Source organism: Indicator indicator, chromosome 7 (assembly GCF_027791375.1).
Source record: "Indicator indicator isolate 239-I01 chromosome 7, UM_Iind_1.1, whole genome shotgun sequence".
NCBI classification, from domain to species: Eukaryota; Metazoa; Chordata; class Aves; order Piciformes; family Indicatoridae; genus Indicator; species Indicator indicator.
In genome coordinates this window covers 35,864,116-35,885,344 of record NC_072016.1, presented here as the reverse complement: position 1 = coordinate 35,885,344, position 21,229 = coordinate 35,864,116, and the positions used below count along the sequence as shown (strand labels likewise).

The 21,229-nt window shown below is 44.4% G+C and overlaps 2 protein-coding genes across 2 annotated transcripts; both read right to left on the bottom strand.

The window, feature by feature from the left end:
* Positions 1-1,773: 1,773 nt before the first annotated feature.
* VPS26A (VPS26 retromer complex component A) lies at positions 1,774-14,057 on the bottom strand. The gene is made up of 9 exons (XM_054382087.1): positions 14,026-14,057; positions 10,931-11,080; positions 9,155-9,230; positions 6,723-6,879; positions 5,836-6,000; positions 5,272-5,378; positions 3,715-3,783; positions 3,022-3,164; positions 1,774-2,140 (listed from the first exon to the last, which is right to left on the bottom strand). The coding sequence occupies exons 1-9, from the start codon at positions 14,026-14,028 to the stop codon at positions 2,027-2,029; spliced, it is 984 nt and encodes a 327-aa protein (XP_054238062.1). The 5' UTR covers positions 14,029-14,057; the 3' UTR covers positions 1,774-2,026.
* Positions 14,058-15,099: 1,042 nt separating this feature from the next.
* SRGN (serglycin) lies at positions 15,100-17,550 on the bottom strand. Its single transcript, XM_054382637.1, has 3 exons — positions 17,460-17,550; positions 15,490-15,637; positions 15,100-15,313 (listed from the first exon to the last, which is right to left on the bottom strand). The coding sequence occupies exons 1-3, from the start codon at positions 17,548-17,550 to the stop codon at positions 15,100-15,102; spliced, it is 453 nt and encodes a 150-aa protein (XP_054238612.1).
* Between the last annotated feature and the right edge of the window lie 3,679 nt (positions 17,551-21,229).

Sequence of the window (21,229 nt, the reverse complement as noted above, 5' to 3'; positions counted from 1 at the left end):
AGCAGCGGCGGCGGGGCGCAGGCGGGCAGCGGCGGCCCCGCCAGGGCGGAGGACGAGCCCCGCGCGGGCCGGGAGCCGCAGCAGCGGCCACGCGCACCGCCTCATCTGCAGCCAAGGGCGGCAGCAGCAGCAGCAGCGGCGGCGCGTGCCTCACGCGTCATCACGCCGCGACCGGCCGGCCGCCGCGCAGGCGCAGCGCTCTCCTTTCTCCGCGCTGCTGCCAAGCTGGAGCGGTTCCAACGGCCACAGCGCCCCGCGCCGCAACCGGCAGCAGCGCTGCCAGGCTGGGGAGGCGGCCGGGGGCCAGGCGCCTCTCTGCCGCCCGTTAACGGGGAGGCTGAAGCTACACCCGGTGCAGCTGCCAATCAAAGACGAGCCAGATGTTAGTGAGAATACAGCTGTTTTAATAATCCCGATAGCAGCTCAGTACGGTTCCCGTTTGAAATACATGGTTGCACAATCTGAGACTGGTTAAATACAATCAAGTTTTCAGAATTTCTTGGAATCATTTCCAGGTTATCACATGCAAGTGACCACGAAAATATTTGGCTTGTTACTTTATTCTTTTTAAGTTTTTGACCAGGCACTTACATGAGGGAGTTAAATAATGCTCTCACTCAAAGATAATAGTTAGGATGGTAAGTACCCCAACACAGAAGTACAGAGTTTTTGCTTTACCAAAGTGCCCCAGTAATAAAACAGTTCTTACAGAAATGTAATTCGATTAACTTACTCATAAAGTAAGGTTACCAATGACACTTGCACCACAGTTCAGAAGTCTTGGTTTAAAGGACAAGTGAACTACAAGTGCAAGTAGCCTTCCACACAGCAGGCTTCATTTTACACCCAAGACACACATCTGATAAGAGACTACATGCTCAGCTGGGAACAGGTGAGTCCTTCAAGCTATTTCTTCAAACACTAAACATGTATGAGATGATCAAGACAAACAATCTGCTGTGCCAGACAGCCTTCTAACAACTTTCAGGCTTACTTGGCTTCAAAATACCTTTCCAGAAGACTACAAAAAACTTGTTTGCCCTCAAAACAGGCCCAGGTGGTACAGGAGGAGAACATCCTTTGAGGACATTGTCTCTCTCCTATCAGGACAGTGAGGAGACAGACTGTGAAGACAGTGGACACATGAAGCCAGGAGGAACCACAGTTCCATGTATATGCAAAATAATCTATGTTACCAGCATTCATTTATCAGTAAGAAATAATTATGTTCAAATACCTTACCCACTCACCACCTAAACATGAAATTATACCACCTCTATAGTCACTAGTTACTGGGCAATGAACCCCCAAATGTCAGGAGTGACTCATGTTAACAGCTCAGAGAAGCACAGTAGAGGAAGAACTGGGGGAGGGAGAGCAAAGAGGCTTCCTAACATTCTTTGTTACTAACAAAGCTTCTTAGGAACCTTGGTAAGGTGTCTGAGAGCTCCACAGTTATCACAGTCTTAGTGCAGTTTCAATTGATCCCTGTCTAATATGGTAATTAGAAGTCTCAGGACAAATCACTGTAAACTTTGATTTTTAGTGTGATTTAGTCGATTGTGTCTTACTGTAGTTTCAAAACAAAACAAATGTAAATAAGCAACATTGGAAAGAAACATGCAGTAAACATGAGAGAAGGGAAATGCTTTAGTCTGCACTATACAGGTGATCGTCAAAAAAAAAAAAAAAAAAAATCAAATATACCAGCCTACCATGCATGGAAATAACTAGATTTAAGCTTATGCATATCCAAGTCCATATAACATTATCAAATAAAAGTAAAATGTGCAGTATAAAATAGTAGCTTAAGAAAGTTCCAGTGTTTGAGAAAGCACTTTATTTTTAAATGTATATACATACTTGAATGTTTAACTGAAGAACGCTTTAGTAGTATGGTAAATGCAGCACTGCAAGATGAAGGAAGACAGTTGTACTGGGAATTTTGGCCTTCTTTTCCCACAGGCTGCTGCCATCTTTAACCTGCTGAAGCACTGCAAAGTTTTTGTTTCCACCTTAGACCAGTTCACATTTCTGGTTGCTCAGCAGATGCTTGTGACTCTGGAGATTCAAATCGCTGGTGAAAGTTTGTTCTTTGTTTCCTCAGCTTCTCAGGAGCTTTTCTCCACAGAATTATTTCCTGTTTGGGGAAGGGAGCACTTTTGAAACCACCACTTACTATTAAGCCAGTAGCATTGAGTATCTTAAGTTCCTGACAAGCAAAGATTTTGAAAAATAAATGCTACCAGAAAAAAAATCTCTGCATCCTTGTTACTTACAGAACAGTGCAGTGCATATGGAAAATAACAGAAAGATAACTCCAGTTTACATATTTAGCCACTGCCATTTATCAGTTTTGAGCAGTCACCTCATCTCTAACAACCCTCCTCTCAACTTTGATAGCATTAAATGGTTCAAGAAAGTTTTCTTCCTCCTTTTCTCAAAACCCAAAGCTCATCATTGCCACTCTACACTCCAGTTCACCTTTTGTTTTCCATGTTTAATTATGCTGCCTTGTCTATTCTTCAAAAAGGAAGATTCTGATCTAATCCACATAAGCTTCATTCCAATGACACTTTTCACTATTCCCTCCCTCAGCATGATCAACTTTTGTTACATTTTCAGTCAAGTGTCTTCACCCTTACTACAGTTTTGAACCTGGGCTGATACTGGGACAGAAAATCTATCTGCAGTAGTTTAAGCAAGCAAACAAACACACCAGTGGATCATATAACCCACAAAGTGTTTTGTCTGGATATTCACAACACAAATGCTGTTCTATGGCACTGAGCATCCCATCCTCATTGATTTAGTACCCATCACCCCCCTCACCTTCTTCATGTAAGCTAACATTTACTACACAGCTTCCAATAATGCATTTGTCAGTAGGAATGCTTATCTCATACATGAAGCACAGCTGGCTTCTAGTGCACTGAACCTGCAGGGTGTGCATAACCTGTGCTGAAAGCAGGGTATGCAACAGCTGAGATAATTCTGCAACAAGATTCCTGTGGGCTGTACCTGCTGTTTGAAGTATCGCCTGTCTTCTTCATCCACAAGCACGAGATTTAAGAAGTACCTCACTGAAAATTTTTTGTTCACATCCCTCATCGTAGGAGTTGGGTCATAACCTGCTAAGAACAGTCTTATAGGAATTGATTCACCTTAAAAACAAAACAAAGTTTCAATTAGTTCCTTATAACTGGATGTCATTAATGCAGTTTCAGAAGACATGCAAAATAAGGGCAGTTTCCCAAGCACTGTCTGTGCCCCTTCCTCAGTTGAAGAAAAACTACAAACAACAAAACACCAGAGAGTATCACAAACGTAATACTGAGGAGACAAATAAGTGTGAAATCAAACAAGAGAACACTTCTCAGCAGAAGCATGGTAGCCAGGCAAGACAAAGAGGATCACTATCTTGAATTCTCCAGAGCTGCTCTACACCATGGAGTCAGGTTTGAACCAAAGTGATTAAAGGATCAGTCACAGCATTTCCAATGGGAAATAAGGGTGAGAATTCCTAGGATCCCAAGTGAAATGCCTTAAAAGTGTCTGCTCTGAACAGGAAAATTCACTATCATTTCAGCAGCTGAAGGAGAAGTGTGGTTTCTCTAAGAAAAATTTATGCAAATCATCTCTTCTACTCCAGATTTTTTTTTCAACAGTTTTAACTCAAAATGGTTACCCTTCAAGAGAGGCTCAGTTATTTACCTTTAACTGGTGCACCATCCATTATTTCATACTTTGCAATGGTTTCGGTCTCTGTTGTGGTACTGGGTCCTGGTGGAACAAGTTTTCACTGTGAGGACACACACTTGAGTTTTAAACATTCACAAAGCTTTAACACAGCAGGAGCTACTCTGCAGCATTTGAATTACACAGTACTCCTCCCACGCCCCTTTTTTTTTTTTCTTTGGCCTTTCTCTTGCATTTAAGTTACACACACCTAAAGCAAGCAAAACCCTCTCCCAGGCAGAGCATCTACTCCCTACTGTCTCCTCCCCACACTGACACAGAAGAGATAGTACCCAGTGCTTCAAAGGAGCCCTAAGTAAGCAAGGCTTTAAATAAGGGACAAACATGCAGAGTAGGACCTGTGAAACAGTTTGGTTTGGTGTGCAGTGCTAGCAGGTGATACCACTAGGCAATGATCAGACTAAGAAACCTGAAGGGTTATTTATCAGCCAGCACAAGAACGACCTTTCTCCAGAGCCCAGGATGAAAACAACCACAGGACCTAGTTTAGCCACAAAAGCCAAAAAGCAAGGCAGAACTTTCTGCCCTTCTTCTATTGTTATGGAACCTTTCTCATTCTCCACACAAGCAGCTCACTAGGCCTCAGCCACTGGGGAATGAAGTCATGAGCCACAGTCTCTTACTGCCCTCCTAGCTCCAGGGCATACAAGCTCTATCTGCAATAATCAAGCTGTTTCTGCTTCAAAGCCTTTTCTTTAGTCTGGAGAAAAGAAGGCTCAGGGGAGACCTTATTGCTCTCCACAACTCCCTGAAAGGAGGTTGTAAGCCAGGTAAGGGCTGGCCTCTTTTCCCAAGTAAAAAATGATAGCATGAGTGGCCTCAAGTTGCACCAGAGGAGATTTAGGTTGGACATGAGGAACAATTTCTCTATTAAAAGGACTGTCAAGCTGTCACCCAGGCTGCCCAAGGCAGTGGTGGAGTCCCCATCCCTGGAGGGATTTCAAGGACATGTACATGTGGTGCTGAGGGACATGGTTGAGTGGCAGACTTGGAAGTGTTGGGTTAACAACTGATCTTGATGACCTTAAAGGTCTTTTCAACCTAAGTGATTCTACGATATTTCCATTGTATTAGCTTCATGCTAACTGAAAAAGGCATATTTCTAGAACATGAGAGATTCGTGCTAATCTTTACCAAGCCCACTCTACCACCTAGTCTCTGCAGAGGCAAGGGAGTCTTCAGGATGCATTTTACACCTCTTCCTTTGTCCATTATCTATCCAAGCTGAGTAAGTTGCTGCATGTTTATGCCCAAGTTCCATTTACAAGGGTTCACATTTGTGAAGCTAGTCCAACAGTCACAATCCCAGAAGAATGCTACAGCCTGAGAATGTTGGCTACTAAGTATGATTACCAAAGCACAAAACGCAAATGGTAGTCAAACACCAGTGAGAACGAAGCACATGGAGCATTAGTTTAGCCAAAGCTGCATCTATTGACTTCACTCTCCAGGTTTGCATAAGGCTCAACTGGCAGATAAATTGCCATTTCTTTTGGACTTCGTTTCTCTTACCAATTCCAGTAATCTCCTTTTTGATCAGCTGCAACTCCATGTGCTGAATTTTTATTCTCACTAAGAGGAAATAAATTTTTCCAACAATCACATCCTTTAACTGATACCTTTAAAAGAACAGAATGGGGGTTTTCATTAAAGAAAAAAAAAGGAAAACAACTTTTACACCTTCTTGAATACAAGTCACACAGGCAGTTACCTCATCTGCCTGTCACCTACTTAGAGCTTACTTCCCCACTGAGGTAAGCATCTCAGCTAGCTCAGTGCAATTAGCACCTTTCCACCACTGCAGCATTAGTAAAGGAAGTACTACAGTTACATTGAAAAAGCATAAATGCAGAAATCAAGTCTTAACTATCAGCTAGTGACCTTCTGAGGGGAGAACACAAGTGTTCCTCAAAGAAGGCCACTGTGTAATTAGTAGCCAAAAAGCTCAACATGACAATCATTGAAAATGCTGCTTTACATTAAGTCTGCAGATGCCAAAGGTTGCTCAACAAATATTACACACTCTGCCCATTGTTCCCAAGATATTTGCTTGACTATATTTTAAGTGACACTTACTTTGATTTATTGTATTCAAACTCTATATGAAGACAGTCTTCAATCCCTACTTCCATTTTAATGGAGTTGTTTACATCTGGGTACGTAGCAAGCTGGTGAACAATCAGATCATATTCTTTCACCAGGTCTGACAGTCGTCTCACTATTGTCACTTTTAGAAAATATCTAGGAAAAATGGCACCAAGTTAGCCATAATCACTCAGAATTGCATAAATACAACCCCAGTGTGCTGGAGGATAAGCGTTCTTTGAAAGACAAGAAAAGGGCTTGCAAGAAGGCTGGAAAGGGACTGTTTACAAAGGCTTGGAGCCATAGGACAAGGGGCAGTGGTTTGAAATTAGGGAAGAGTAGACTGAGGTTGGATGTTAGGAGGAAGTTCTTTACCATGATGATGGTAGAACACTGGAACAGGTTGCCCAAGGAAGTAGTTGAGGCCCCATCCCTGAAGATAGTCAAGGTCAGGTTTGACAGGGCTCTGAGCAACCTGATCTAGTGGAAGATGTCCCTGCTGACTGCAGGAAGGTTGGACTAGATGACCTTTGGAGGTCCCTTCCAACCCAAACCATTCCATGATTCTCATAAGGCACCAAAAAGCTTACAGGTAGAAATGCGAGGGTGTTTCATTTCATTTTGTGTTGGAGATATTAAAGGAGAGACAGACTGTGTGCACTTGATTGAATATAAAGAATCTGTACAACCAACATCAAAAAAATCCAAATAAAGTAGGAAAGACTACATTGTAACACAGCTTCAATCAAAGCACATTGGCTGCTCCATGACTGATCTGAAATCCGAAAGAATGAATGGATCATGGAGAGGGCAGCATAATTGCTAAATTATGAGTCTTCTGTGGGGAAGGAAGGAGAAAAGGTTTAGCAGCTACAAACCTCAGTCTGACGTTGGCACCAATGTAGGATTCATATGGTTTCTCAACCTGCATAAACTCAAAGTCATAGCTTCTGTTTTGGGTCAGTTCTCCAGGTAAGGCCAGTTCCTTCACTAAGTTTACAAATTCATGGGTATTGCTTTTGTCGTTGAAGAGTTCTAAAGTTGAGGAAGTTAGAAGGAAAACATGTTTCAGTGCTTATTTTTAGCAAAGGCTACAGTCTCTAATTTGGCAGCAGCAGGTGGGAGAGCACAACAGAAGCAATTAAGTTACACAGATTTGACCAAATGTTTTATCCAGTTTTTCAAAGCTATCCTTGGTAACCTACAGCATTCCTAAAGAACTAACTGTAATGAAAAGGACAGATTTGAAGCTTCACTAGAACAGCATCCTTTTTTTTTAATGATGGTTTAGCTAGCTTTAATAAGTACTTCTTGCCTTGCATTCTCTGTAATTAGCATTGTCTGATCTTGGCTTTCAGCATTAACTGCTGCAGGGAGAAAACCTAAGCAACATCAAGACAGGATCATTGCTCAGTGCTAAATGAGCCAAATTGGTCTTTCACAGCGCAGTGATCCTAATTGGTCTCCCACATATTAACAACACCTATCAAATGGTTTATTAGTATTACTAGTCTACAATCAAGTAACTTACTATGACCACAGTCTAAGTCAGTCATTTGGAAACAAGCTCTTCATACATAAGCATAGACACCAGCAACAGCATCTCCTGCCCCCAGGCCAGTGTCATTATTATTAATCCTTAGACTTATGTCATATAATTCTGAGATAAAAGCTAAAAAAATACAACATTAGCATTCAAGGTCAGGCTGGATGAAGCCTTGAGAAATCTGGTCTAGTGGAAGGTGGCCCTGCCCATGGCAGGGGATTTGGAACTAGATGATCTTTAAGGTCCCTTCCAACCCAAACCATTCTATGAATCTATGAACTCAAAATACCAGCTAGGATCATGAGTGATAGTTGGTTTTACACAGACTGAAGCTTTTCAAAAGAGAATCAGAATGAACTTCACACCAATTCCACAGTCTACCATTGACAATTTGATAGAAACTGACACTAATTAGTAGCTGTGTTTTCTAGTACAATTACAAATTATCTAAAGTGTACTTCATTTGCTATGATAAGCATTTATATAATTCAAAGTTTATTTACTGTTTCAAATCCAGTACTCTTTGTGCCAGTCAGAAAAGTTGTACTCTGAGGAGTTGGTTTAAAATACATCTTTGACATGCAGATGCAGCTAGTCTCCAAGTACTGCTCAGAAAGATCACACTGGGGTGATTTTTGTCTAATAAAATTTGAAAATATGCAAGAAAACATGGACAAAGTGCAAAAAGAAGTGGCTTAAACCACTAATGCATAACTGAGGACTTGTACATGATAGCACAATGGAAAGTCCCAGAAACACAAAACTCAAACCACACTACAGCAAATGTAAGCCATTTAGAAAACAGAATTTACACAGAGCAGATGAACACCAGCCTGTATGGCTATTAGAAGACAGACTAAATGAAGCTGACATATGTGAGCTCTATTTTTTCCCTGCCTCTAAATAATTCATTCCCTCCACACTGCTGCTTTGCTCTGAATGCTTGTTTTCTGCAGCCCCACTGATCAAAACCTCAAAGCATAAAGCAGCAGGTGTCAGAACTCAGACATATCTGCTACTTAACAGCTCAGACACAGGGTACTGGAGCCTACTGACTGATTAGAGATAGATTGCAATGTCACAGATTCTCTAAGTCAATTGTATATAAGAACTACAAGGGGGGACAACAATGCAAACAGCACTCTAACAGAAAGGGAAGGAATTCCAGCATCAACCTAAGGGTGCAGAGAGATCAACTGGTAAAAAGTTAGACATGATAAAGATTTTTCATAGCTCAGCTCTGTCAGACTTAGATACAGATAACAGAATTACATTTTTCATGTCAAGACCATATTACCTTGCTAAAAAAAAAACCCACAGAGAACCTGCAAAGTATCAATACTGGTTTATGTAAACAGTATAAAAGTAGGTTTTATAAAAACAGCCACCAAAAGCATTTTTAGGAGCATTAGGCTGCCTTGTCATTTCTTTTCTATCCCTCTTCTCTTTGAGACCCACAATTAAAGACCAGAAGTTTAGTTTTCAGAAACCTGTAGTGGTTCTTAACCAAGCTTTTAAGTAGTATGAGACAGAGAGAATCCTAACATTCCAATTCTCCCTCACATGAACACATCTTCCTTTCCAATGATTTTCTGACTGGCACAAATTAATACATCATTTATGTTTAAATAAGGAGAATCATCTGGCACTTGTCATCTACTAACCCAATGAGGTTGCAATGCCTGAGCCACACTGCTGACAGTCTCAACTGCCAACATCCATAAACCACATTGACCCAATATCCCCTTTATAGCTTAAACTCACCAATTTGTCCTACAAATTCAATTCTAATTCCTTGGTGCTCTAGTCTCTTCCCAAGCTGCTTAAAGGAGATGTTCACCTACCGAGGAAAAAAAAAAACAAACAAAAAACACAAAACAAAACCAATCCTATCAGTTATTTTTCCCTTTTTCAGCATTTTCAACCTAATATGACATCAGTAAAAAGACATTATCACATGCTTATGAAAACTGAGACTTCTGAACAGTACTGCCTGAGCTTGAAGGCATCCAAATCAAACAGCTGATCATGAAATTAAGCATTGCAAAGGCACCAGTGCAGCAGTTGAGAAGATTCTAACCATCTCTGAGACTGAGTTTAATAACTAAGCTTTAAACTTTTGAGCCACAAAATTAGGAATCCAAGCCAGAGCTTATGCAGAGTTCACATAAGCCAGTCATGACCCTCTTGCCATCTTTGAAGGCAGAGAGCTTCGAAGCACCTTCTGACAGTCACATTTGGAAGTCCAAAAAAGAACAGCCATGAGATGCATTCCTTTCAAGTTGAGTGAACTGAGGGCCCTTCCTCAGCAGACAGCCAAGTAATGGTGTTAGCAAAGTCAATAGATAACAAAACCCACTATTGATACCTTCATTTGTGAATTTGATTCTTACAGACAGACCTCACCTCACAAGAGAGGATTGCATAAGGTTACTGTCTGTGGAAACATGTAAATATTAAGGACACATATGTTTTCTTATGAGATAATAATGACCAGAGACAGCATATTAGAGTAGGAAGGAAACCACTGAATAACCCATCTTTGTGGTAAAAAGGAAGAGAGAGGTAGAAGGAAGCTGTCCAACAAATGTCTGGTCTTCCAGACCTCCTCATCCCATTGTGCTTGTGTTAACCAAAACTCATCAAGCATCACCGATTCAAGTGAGAAGCACCTGGACCAGTGATATAGGAAACCAAGTCCCTTGAGTTTGATACTCATCCTGTGAGAGTTTCATTTCCACGAAAGGATCTTTCTAGAGAACTAAGATCTTAGCCTGGAAAGATATCTTAAGGGCATGAAGGTGCACAGTGACAGTAACAGGTCTGTCAAGAGCAAAGCAAGCATTTAAAAGTCAAATCTCAGAACCCAATACCTGGCTCATATTTTTTGAAGGAAAAGTGAATTGTAACAGAAATATTCAGAGAGTAAGAACAACTCCAGTAAAACCAGAGTGATGGCAAGTAGCTCCTAGATGCAATATTGAAAATAGAGAAATCCCTCTGGTAATCTCTTTTTTTCCCCAACAAGAAATATTCCTGTTTATTCAGCAGCCACCTGAACTTCATATGTTGCTCCACTGATGCAATTCTAGAAACCACCCCAGTGCATGAAACGCAAGGCTTAGTTTCAGGGTTGGCAAAGCAGGTTGGCTTCACCAGCCAGGAATTACTGTTACACACTGAGTTGTGATTCAGGGGCTCAAGAGGAAGCAGGGGGACTCAGTTTGGAATAGTTTTATTGCCAGAAGCAGTGGAAGGATTGCACATAATTGCACAAAAAGCTTATTTATAAATACAAGAGGATTAGAAACGAAGAGGCAAAACATTTTCTTTCATCAGCTGCCTGAACATGTTTTGAAAGATCACATACAGGAACATACTCTTTTCTCTTTGGATAACACAAGCTGAAATGGCAGCTCTTGCTTTAATACTTTTTTTCATTTACCTTCCTCTACACATTTGCATGCTAGAATCAGTGCAATTAAGTCATGTCAAAAAAAAAAAAAAACCAAAAAAAACCACAACCCAACCTATATTTACCTTTCCTGAAACAGATTCTCCATCATAGAAGAGAAAATGCTTTTCTACTTTACCATCTTCTGTTTTGATTTCTGCTGTTTTTCGGGTTTCAGCATCATTAAGAATTACATCAATCTCACAAACAGGAGCGAAAAGGCCTCCAAGAAAACTCTGGAATAAGAAGAATTAGTAAGTTACTACACAGTGGACACTCAGTTTTAAACGTGGTATCTACTTGCAGCTGGACACTATATATCAAGGGAAAAACATTTGTGCCCCCAGGAAGTTACAAAGCCATTCTGTATGAGAGACCCAAGAAATGGTGATGACAAAAGACAGTTGTTCATCTAGCAGATCAGTGGAATCAGGTCAGTAACAAGCAGTGACAGCTCTTACAAAATATAGTTAATTAAAAAAAAAAGTACACAGCACAAGTACCATTATTACAACTACACTAAAACACTTTCAAAAAAAAATCTTTTTTAACAAATTTGTTCTGCCTGGTTTAGGATTTGAGATATTAAACCCCAAAACCACACATGTATTGCTTTGTACCTACTATAACTCACTGCATAAACAGCAGAAGTAAGGATGAGCAGAAGGAAGGAATAACAAAGCAGGGCAAAAGGAAACTGGAGATATGACACAAGGCCTAAAGCATGGTTGGTGAAGGGGAACAGGGACTTCTCATTTGCTGCCTCTTTTGCTAAGAGAACCTCACAGCTCTCTTAAAAAAAAAAAAAGAGCAGCAGCAGGTTCAGGAGGCAGCAGCTCTTTGCATCACCTACCTTAGTTGGGCAACTCTGCCATCAGATAGAGTGGATGCTACACGTTTACCTGTAATACTGCTCCAGGCACCAATCCATTATGAGCATCAAATGTTAGTCCTCACCTTACAACAGCACTCCTTAGGCACCAACTTTTGACCAGCACCAAACACAAGAAACCAGGAGAGATCATCCTTTGACCTTGCACAAACACTTCTTACAAGAAGCTGCAAAACATGTTAGTGGCTCTACGGGAAACTCAGCAAGATTAGTCCAAGAGCCAACATTTTCTCCTGAGAATTAGGCACTAATCTGCTTTGATGCACTAAAGCAGGCAATGCTTCACTAATTCAGTGTGATCTGGAGTTTTTGGAGGAGAAATTAAACCATGCTTTCTATAAGAGCATCAGCTTCAACTAGATGAATTTGTTATGTGGGAAACACTAATTTTCAGTTCACCGATTTAGTATCAAAAAAATCAGTATTTGAAGGCATCCTGAGGCCCTAAGTTTGAAATGCAGCATCAGTAACAAGTCCAGCAGAAAGTTTGATCTGAACACTACTACCTAGCAGCAGGAATGCTGAGTAACTTTTTGCTTACCCCTTTCAAGTCAAGCATATCTTCATGGCGCAAACCCGAGCTATAAAACAGCAATTCATACAAGACTAAACCAGATCTGTATTTGTTGAGGTAGCAAGTGGCTCTGCTTAATCCACAAACACATACCTAGTTTTAACTGAAAACTACTTTATATCTACTTCACTGCATACTAGAACCATTCTTGACTTTTGGCTCCTGGGGAGAAAAAGAGAGAAAGAAGAAAGTTCCAACCAGAATTCCGAATCTTTAGACTGTTTTAAACTGCTACTGAAGTTACTGCTGAGCATGCCAATTTTTCTTCCTTAGAAATTGTACTAATTTTCCATTTAGCCCTATACTTCCTTCCCCCCAATTAGTTACCTTTAAGTGATCATTATGTAACATGCTCTTACAGTCACCTGGCAAATTATGAAGCTACACCATCATTTAAAACAGTCAGCCAGACCTAACATTGCTAACGGATCCTTTCTCAAGGCACTGCCTACGAATATTTCAACTGTACCTCTTAGAGATTAGCCGTGATCTCATCCAGAGAGGACAAGAACATATGGAATAAAGAAATTAACAGCTGGTGTCTTCTCCAGTTGCTATCAAAGATAATGCTGCAGGGAAACTATGCAAAACAAGAAGTATTTTAAGAAGCCATCATATGGCCTATTATCTCACAGCTTCAGAGAAAACAAAGATAGAGAACTAAGATTTTCAGAAACCAGACAAACACAAGGCTATGCTCTCGAATTCATGTGAAAGAGACGCTGAAGATTTTGCTACATCAGGACACAAATCAACTTGCACTCAGTCCTAATGTGCTGCAGATGTACTAAAGGACTTAGACTCTAGCAGCTGACAAACGATGCAGAAGTCCCTGCCTCAGCTTCACACGAAGCTCTACAAAGCTTCTGCACGCCCAGCAGAGACAGCGACACGTTAAGGAGCGCACGGAGTTCAGAAACCCAAAGATCTAGCTGTTACTTGAAAACACGTATTTTTTTCACTCTGCACCTCACAGCACACAGAGCACTTTGCCCAGGCCGTGCCTGCTGAGCACAAAGGGGCCGCTGTTTCCTCGGCCCTGAAGGATTACTACCGACCGCTGTCATGTCAAGCGCTGCCTTACACGGGACTGCTGGAAGATTTACTGCTGGCTTCAAGGCTATCACACGCACCGTCCCCAAAGCCGCCCCACAGCAGCTGGGCAGGGAAGATGGAAGCCGAGTCCCACGCGGGTTTGGCGAGGGCACACGTAACCACGGGAGAGCAGCGGGGCAATACCCCAAACCTTCACCCACAAATTACACTGAAAACACCCCAACCCTTGGTGTTTCGCCAGCTCTCTCCCGAGCCCGCCCCTCCCTCCCCACTCCCCGGCCCGACCCCACCCGCCGCCAGGCCCGGGCGCAGCTCGGGGCGAGGCGGGCAGTGTGACGCAGGCCGGGGAAGGGGCGGCCAGGCCGGTGGCGAGCCGGGGGATGAAGGTGGTGTCACCGGGCGCCCGGCGGCCAAGCTGGAGAACGAGGGGAGGGGCAACCGGCGGCACCGGATACGCAAACCGCGCCCCGAGGGGCGGCGGCTCTCCTCACCGACAGCCTGGAGCCACAGGTGGAGAGGAAGGGGAGGGAGGCACCGCCCGATCCGTCCCAGGCCATCGCCTGAAGCAGCCGGCGGCCACGCGCGGAGGGGCGGTTAGCGGACAGACAACGGCCCGGTACTGGCGCGGCACCGGCCGCTGCCCCCGCCCCAACACTCACCATGGTGCACGAGCCCTCCGCCGCCGTCTCCCGGCCCGCTCCCCTGTCATGTGACCTTACAGCCCGCCACGCCACGCCTCCCGCCGCACGTGACCTCCCTCTTGCCACCCGCCCCTCGCCGCCACTCCTCCACCTTCCCGCCACCGCCTCGGTGCCCGCCGAGGGGCCGGCCCCGGGGCGGGGAAGGACGCATGCGCGGCACAGCGGGAGGGCGCCACCGAGCGGCCGGGAGGCGCCAGCGCGGGGGGGGGGGGTGATGCTGGCGGGGGCTGTGATGCTGGCGCGGGTGGTCTCTCTGGCAGGAGATAACGGCTGTGGCCCCACAGCGGGTTGGTTTTGGACCATTTTGTGCTTTTTAGGGAAACAGGAGGGGTGGGTTTGAGTCGATTAGCTGAGTTCTGTGAAGGTGCAGGGTGGGTAGCTGCCACGACAGCTGAGGGAACTAGGCATTATTTAATCTGGAGGAGGCTGAGGGAAGACCTCACTGAAAGGTTGTAGTGAGGCAAGGGTCAGTGTCCCAGGTAAAAATCGATAGGACAAGAAGAAATGGCCTCTAATTGCACCAGGGGAGGTTTATATTTGACATTAGGAACAAATTATTTACTGAAAAGGTGGTCAGGCATTGACTGGAACAGGCTGCCCAGGGAGGTGGTGCAGTTACCTTCCCTGGAGGTGTTCAAAAAACAGGTAGCCATGGCACTTGGGGGTATGTTTTGATGCCCATGGTGGTGTTAGGTGGATGGTTGGACTCGATGATCTTAGAGGTCTTTTCCAACTGAAATAATTCTATGATTCTATTACAAGGTTACCCCTGGAGCACAATAACCTCCACACAGACCGAAACCTATCCTCCCCCCATCGGAATGGCTGCCCCAGCCACAGAAAGAGTTAATTCAGACTGAACAGTGATGAGGTTCAGTGCATGAAAGCAATAAAGATACTAAGGCAAAGTTTTTATTGATTTGGATTGGCTTAAAACCACTTTGTGCCCATTGAACTGAACCAGGTGCTCAGGAAGGGGTGCAGGAGGCAAAAGAAGCCACCACCATCATCAGGAGACTGATGTCTCAAGCCCTACAGCAGCAGATCCTCTTCCGTTAGCTTTTGCTTCAGCTTGCCATCTTGCAGACCCTGTAGGAAGGTAGTCGGCTTCGCCTTGGAGAGGCCATCACTGTCACTAAACCCTGACCCAGAGGCTGGCTCTGCTTCCATTGCAGTGTCAGAGCCAGAGCTGGACTCATCATCCGAGAGAGGGAATATGTTGCTCAGCTCCTGGTGTAGCCTCATCCTGAAAGGCAGAGTGGCAGAGGGTTCATTCCAAACTTCTTACCTTCTTTACTATCTCGTAAGTGACCACACTGAGGCTTTATGGGTGATCCACATTGTGACAGGCCTATCAAGACATTAATACCATCCATTTTTGGGTGCTACCATTAATGCCAAAAGTTCAGGGAATGTACTTACAGGGATGGGTCTGCCATGGGAGGAAGGATCCTGTTGGCTCCACCGGCGGGTATGTAAAACCAGGGCCCCTGCTCTTCGATGCAGTTAGCAGACCAGGCATCGGGTCGGCACCTCACTCTCTTGTACCTTGCCTTCTGCATTGGAGCACCTGAATCAATCAGCCATGTATTATTCACCATGACTAGGGTGTAATTCACCAGGACCTATTCACTTAATGAGCACCTAGTAAGGCTTAAAGGAGAAGAAGAAAGTAATTTGTGTGGCCCTGATTGCTCAACTGCCGAAAATTAAATTAACCCTCAAGCCTTTTTTTTTCCTGATGGCTACTGATATCCTGACATCTTTCATCTTTGCTATCAGAGACATTGGGTGCATCTTAGACACAGCACTGCAAAGTCCACAGGCACTAGAAAGGGAAACCACTGCCTCATACTGACGTCACAACAGGACCCATCCCCAGCTCATGGCACAACACATCCATGTGGGACCTGTGAGATTGGCTATGTGGAGCTCTTCCTAAAGCTGGTAGAGATATCTCAAAATCAAAACCCAGCAGAGAGCTTGCTCCCATGACCTCCCTTTCGCTCTTGCCTCCAGCAAGCGTCACAGCTAAGTCTGCTTTGGCTTTGCATGACTCAACTCAGCCCCTTGAAGTTCCATGGGATGGGCTTCAGTGTGGAGATGAGAAACTCAAGGCGTGCCAAGAGCCTCCTGCCATGGGAGCAGGTTTGGGGATTATGTAGGCTCCTGGAGCACGTTACTAGAGGAAACAGTTTAGACATCTCCTAGACGCAACTCAGGATTGTGTAAACCCATGGTTTCAGTCCTGGAGCTCCCCAGGTCCCTGATTAGGGGTGTCACTGAAAAGCAGGACTTAAGAAAAATACCAAAAGGAGAGAATAGCCATCTCACAGTAAAGATGAAAACAGCCACATTTTGTCCTTCCTCTTAGTCTCACGTAATTAATTTATTCTGAAGCCTCCTGGCACAATCTCTCTCTGCTGGTGCTTTATCTATTTTCCCCTCAGTTTCTTGGGAATATCTTTCTGTAATTACACTTCTCTATTGCCCTATATATTCCTGTAATGTACTTGATGACTTTCAGCTGCCTCCTACACTCTGCTCTAAGAGAAATAAGATCTCACGGGTATCATTTCCTGCTTCTTTTACAGCCTATTCCTTTTTTTCATGCTTATTTTCTTCACTTAGCATATTATTAAGAAGGCTTTTAATAATAACAGTGGCAACAAAATAAACAACTGCAGATGAATAACTTGCAAATACACAAAGTACCAAAAAAAAAAACAAAAAAAAGGCAAGCTATAATCCCTCAAAGATCAGCCACGGAGTAGTAGGTGCATAATGAAAGCCTATCACTGTCACTGCCTTGGTTTAGGGACAAATTATATTACCTGTTTGAAAAGCTCTTCTGGCTGGCAAAATCCCAAATCCACAGGGTACATGTCATCATGAATCATTTCCTTTTAGCTGTTTTAGCACAGCATGTTGCAATGTTGTACCAAATAAACCGTTTGATTTCCTCACACTTACAGCCAGGTTCTTTTCCTGCCCTCCTCAAGAAAGCAGGCTGCAGGCGTTATGACATGGGAGCTGTTGCAGGCTTTGTCCATAACTCCATAACTGAATAACAGTAGTGACAAGACCACCATGGTCTTGGTTAAAAAAATAACAGCTTGAAATATATGGATTGAAAATACCCAAAGCAACAAGTTCTGTGAAGCTGCCTTCTCATCAGGGCTGGGAAAGGGACACAGAAATGCTTCCCTTACAAAGAGCACCTTTTCTTAGCAGTCCCCTTCCAGAAAATTGAAGTTAGCAAAGCAGGTTTTCTGAAGAGATCTCATCACCCCTAGAAGAAGGTCAGTTCAAAAAATTCAGAAGCTACCTACGTGGTCTACGCTGCATAGCCCAGAGAGAGGATTTCCAAGAGAACAACCGCCCCGTTTTACCTTGTGCCGTGTATCCCACAAAGAGGATTAAACAAATAGCCAGGAAAATCCTCCTGTTACATCTGACAAGGAGCTGCATTTCAGCCGGCATCCCCCTGCTCGCCACCAGCCTTCACCAGCGCTTCGCACTTCAGAAACAGGACGGGGCGAAGGAGAGTGACTTTTAGAAAAGGTTTCCAAAACCTCAAACCCAACCCCTAATCTGCGTCACCGCTTCCTGATTGATGGCAGTGAGACATGTACAGAGAAACCAAGTGCCCTGGCCTCCCAGCCCTCATCACTCCAAAAAAAATAATCCCCACTGCCTCCAGCTCTAGTTTTGCCCAAGGAGAAAAGCAAACTCAGGACCAACCAGCCTGGCTGAAGGTGTGTGCTGCCAGCAGCTTGTGATCCAGGCATCTGCCTGATGCTCAGAGGCCTCCAGGGTATTTGCTGCTTCCTCCAGAGGGAAAAAGCAGTGCTTCATGTCCCCCAGCTGCAGTTTTGCATTGGCATTGGTGGTGATTTATCCCTGCCTCAAGCTCACATCAGTGCACCAGGAGGGTTATGAGCTGGCTCCTTGGAATCAGTGCAAGTTTCACCAGCTGGGAAATAACCTTCTTCCACAAAAGTAAATTATCTCCAGAATCTCATGTCAGGTTTGATTTTTTTTTTTTTTTAAGCAGGATCTTATATATTGACAGTAGAAGTGAAAAAAAAATGCGCTCAATTAGAGGATGTATTCTGGTAGAAATGTGTCAGCTCCTTTCTGAAAGGGTACAGCCAGATCGTTGCTGTGTGGTGACTGTGCCCCAGGGAGTGTGGCAAAGGGTTGGGACAGCCTGTAGCTGTTCTGTGAGGAACCTGTCTGGAAAGCCCTGAAAGCCCCTTGTGCAGCCAGACACATGGAAGCTGCCTTTCAGCTAGCTCTTATTTTTCGCTTTCCTTTCAGTTGTGGTTAAACCAGGATTCAGTTCACTTAAGAAAAGTTGCAAACAAGGAGGTTATCTGAGTGCTGGGGGTTTCCTTAGTCATACCATTAGCTGCTGGATTAACTGAGGCACTGACACATGGGCCTGATGTACTGCCAGCACCTTTGATGGTGCTGCAGCTGATAGTGTAAGTTGTCTGTGGTAAAACTATTTTTGCATGGTGGAAAGTCCACAGAGGGCCCTAGTGAGGATCTGGGCTGAGTGGTGACTTTCCTCAGGAGAGGGTGCTTCACCAAAACCCCACCTGTGATGGAGGAAACCCCTTCAGAGGCTCCCCTCTCGAGGCTGGGATTTACTGCTGGACTGAGGCAGCGATGTGGCTTACTCTGAACCTCTGCACATAGTTTTTTTTCTGGCACAGGAAAGAGACTCAAACCAAGCAGGCACGGAAGGACACACGTGCAGCAGTTACTCCTACCAACCTCTTTTCTACTCTGTATTTTTAGCATCAACTCTGCTCTGTTTTTTGTTTGTTTGTGTGAAAGCAGTGTTCAGCATCAATAAGAAGCCAGGTGAATGTGTGTGGGGAGGCACTAAGTTTCCACCCACTGAAGACTGCAGAAACCCTTACTGCAGTAACATTTTCCACTGGTCACAGGTACATGCTGACCCCTTCCACACCCTTCCAGCATGGACAAACACAACACCCCCCCCCCCCCGACCCCGCATGTGAAAGCACCACTTTGCTGGCTATTTCTGCCCTTCCCACCAGCCTGAGGCTTTTTTCACCTCACTGAACCCCCACAGGCTGTGGCCAGAGCAGTGCCCACCAGCAGACATGGTTGCAGAGGGCCAGGAATCCTCAGGAGGAGAGGAAGCTGCAAACATCCTGCCTCTGGTGGGAGATCTCACAGAGCCAAATTTATCTGTCTGGTACCATCAGCCAAGGGGGGAAACTTGTAGTGCTGGCAGTTTTGCCTCACAGTTTTGTTATTTCTTCTGTCAGTGGCGTGCCTCAGGAAATGAGATTGCTTCACAATTGGTAACCATGGGAAGACTGAAGCAAATTTTCCACTCCCCCCATCTTACGTACACCTGCGTAATGGTGGCCAGAAGCCTGTGGTGAGCATCAGCCTGTGCCCATCTCCTCCTGTCCTGCTTCATTCTGCCAGCATCCACACCCTGCTGAGCTTGGCAAGTAAAGAGCTTTCCACCGTCCTGTGAATGTTGAAGTCATACTGGAGACCTGGATCTGAAGCAAACTGGGATGTGCAAGTTTTAAGAGTAAAGCATGTCCTTTGTAGGGCATCATGGGATGCCCAAGGAAAGCTGTGCAATTATTTCCCACTTGGGACATAAAACGCAAATAAAAAAATGTTCATCTTGAACTAGAGGCCACAAATTGCTGAAAGTTAACACTCTTCTTTCAAACAGAGAACAGCATGTAAGCTCTACTCTGTTGGAACACCGACCTTGAAATGTGCCATTGCATGACTATCAGAGTTTAAGAGAAAGAGGTTTTTTAAAAATCAGACATTTTAAATCCACAAAGGACAGTCAACTAGATCAGCTACCTGAAATCTACCTCCCATAACCTGCAAGGAAGACTCACAGGATGATATTCCTCTTGCACAGATCCTGTGTGTATAGGCTGGCAGAATAAATGCCCCAACAGAATAAGCTATAAAAAAGAAGATGATAAATGAGGAACAGGTATTTGAGAACGCAGCTCACTCCTGGAGAGTTTCTTACACTGAAGCACTGCTATTATTTTCAAATCACATGTGAAGCAGATTAAGAGCTTTGCATTTTTCTAAGGCATTAATTTGGGGAACAGAGGGCAGGCAAAAGAAGGGGGCTGCCTCAGCACTGTGCACCCAGCCCCTTGACCAGACACCCTCTTCATTACATGCCTGAAAAACCTGGAAGCAGCCCTCAAGCTACAATAAACACTTCAAAATCTGAAGAACTGCTCTGTAGCTGTAAGTCTTGGGGTTGTTTCATCTCCCAGCTGGCTTCAGGAGTAATTTAGCATGAAGATGGCCTCTCATAGATGCAAAGACACCCATGGTCCTGTTGTTTATCAGCAAGGCACACAGGCAAGGTGGTATCAATCCACTTTTGGGGTAGAAGGCAATAAAGAAGCTTCTCATTCATAACTGCTTAGAAATCAGATAAACCCTAACTGCTGCGGGGTCACTCTGCTCTCAAGGATCAGGTTTTCCCCTGATCTGGCCAGCAGGAGCTGGATTCTGGCTTTGGTAGGTACTGCAGTTGAACCCCACACTCCACTAACACACTTCCCCAGAGCAGCTGGGTGTCCCAAAGCACTGGGCCCAGCCTGCAGTGCTCCACTGGAAAATTTGGAATACATATTTCGTGCATCACCACTCTGGGGGCAGCCAGTACAGAAGAGGTTGCAAGTGGAAAAGAGGGAAGGATGGCTACAGAAAAAAAACAAGAGGCCAGACTGAGCAAAGGAGAGCATCTGAATGGCAGCTGAGTTGAACACAAGGAGAATGAGGTTTTGCCCATCTTGTCTTCTGGGAAGGCAGAACAAGTTTCTTCCCTAACACTCACTGCTCAAGTGGGATGAGATCCATCAGACCCAGACATCCAACCACAGATCCATCTCAGTGAATACTCCTCACAAGCCATCCTGTTAAATGCCCTAAAACGATCTAGACCCCCTCCCTCAGCATAGACCTCCACTTCAGGCTGGCAGCCCAGCTAGATTTAAGGATGCTAGATTTAAGGATGCTTTCTGCCACGAGCTCTTGTTCAACCAACCAACCCTTGGGGACTGAGAGCAAAAATCCATCCTGCATCAAAATAGCAAAGAGCTGGCAACCCAGGGAG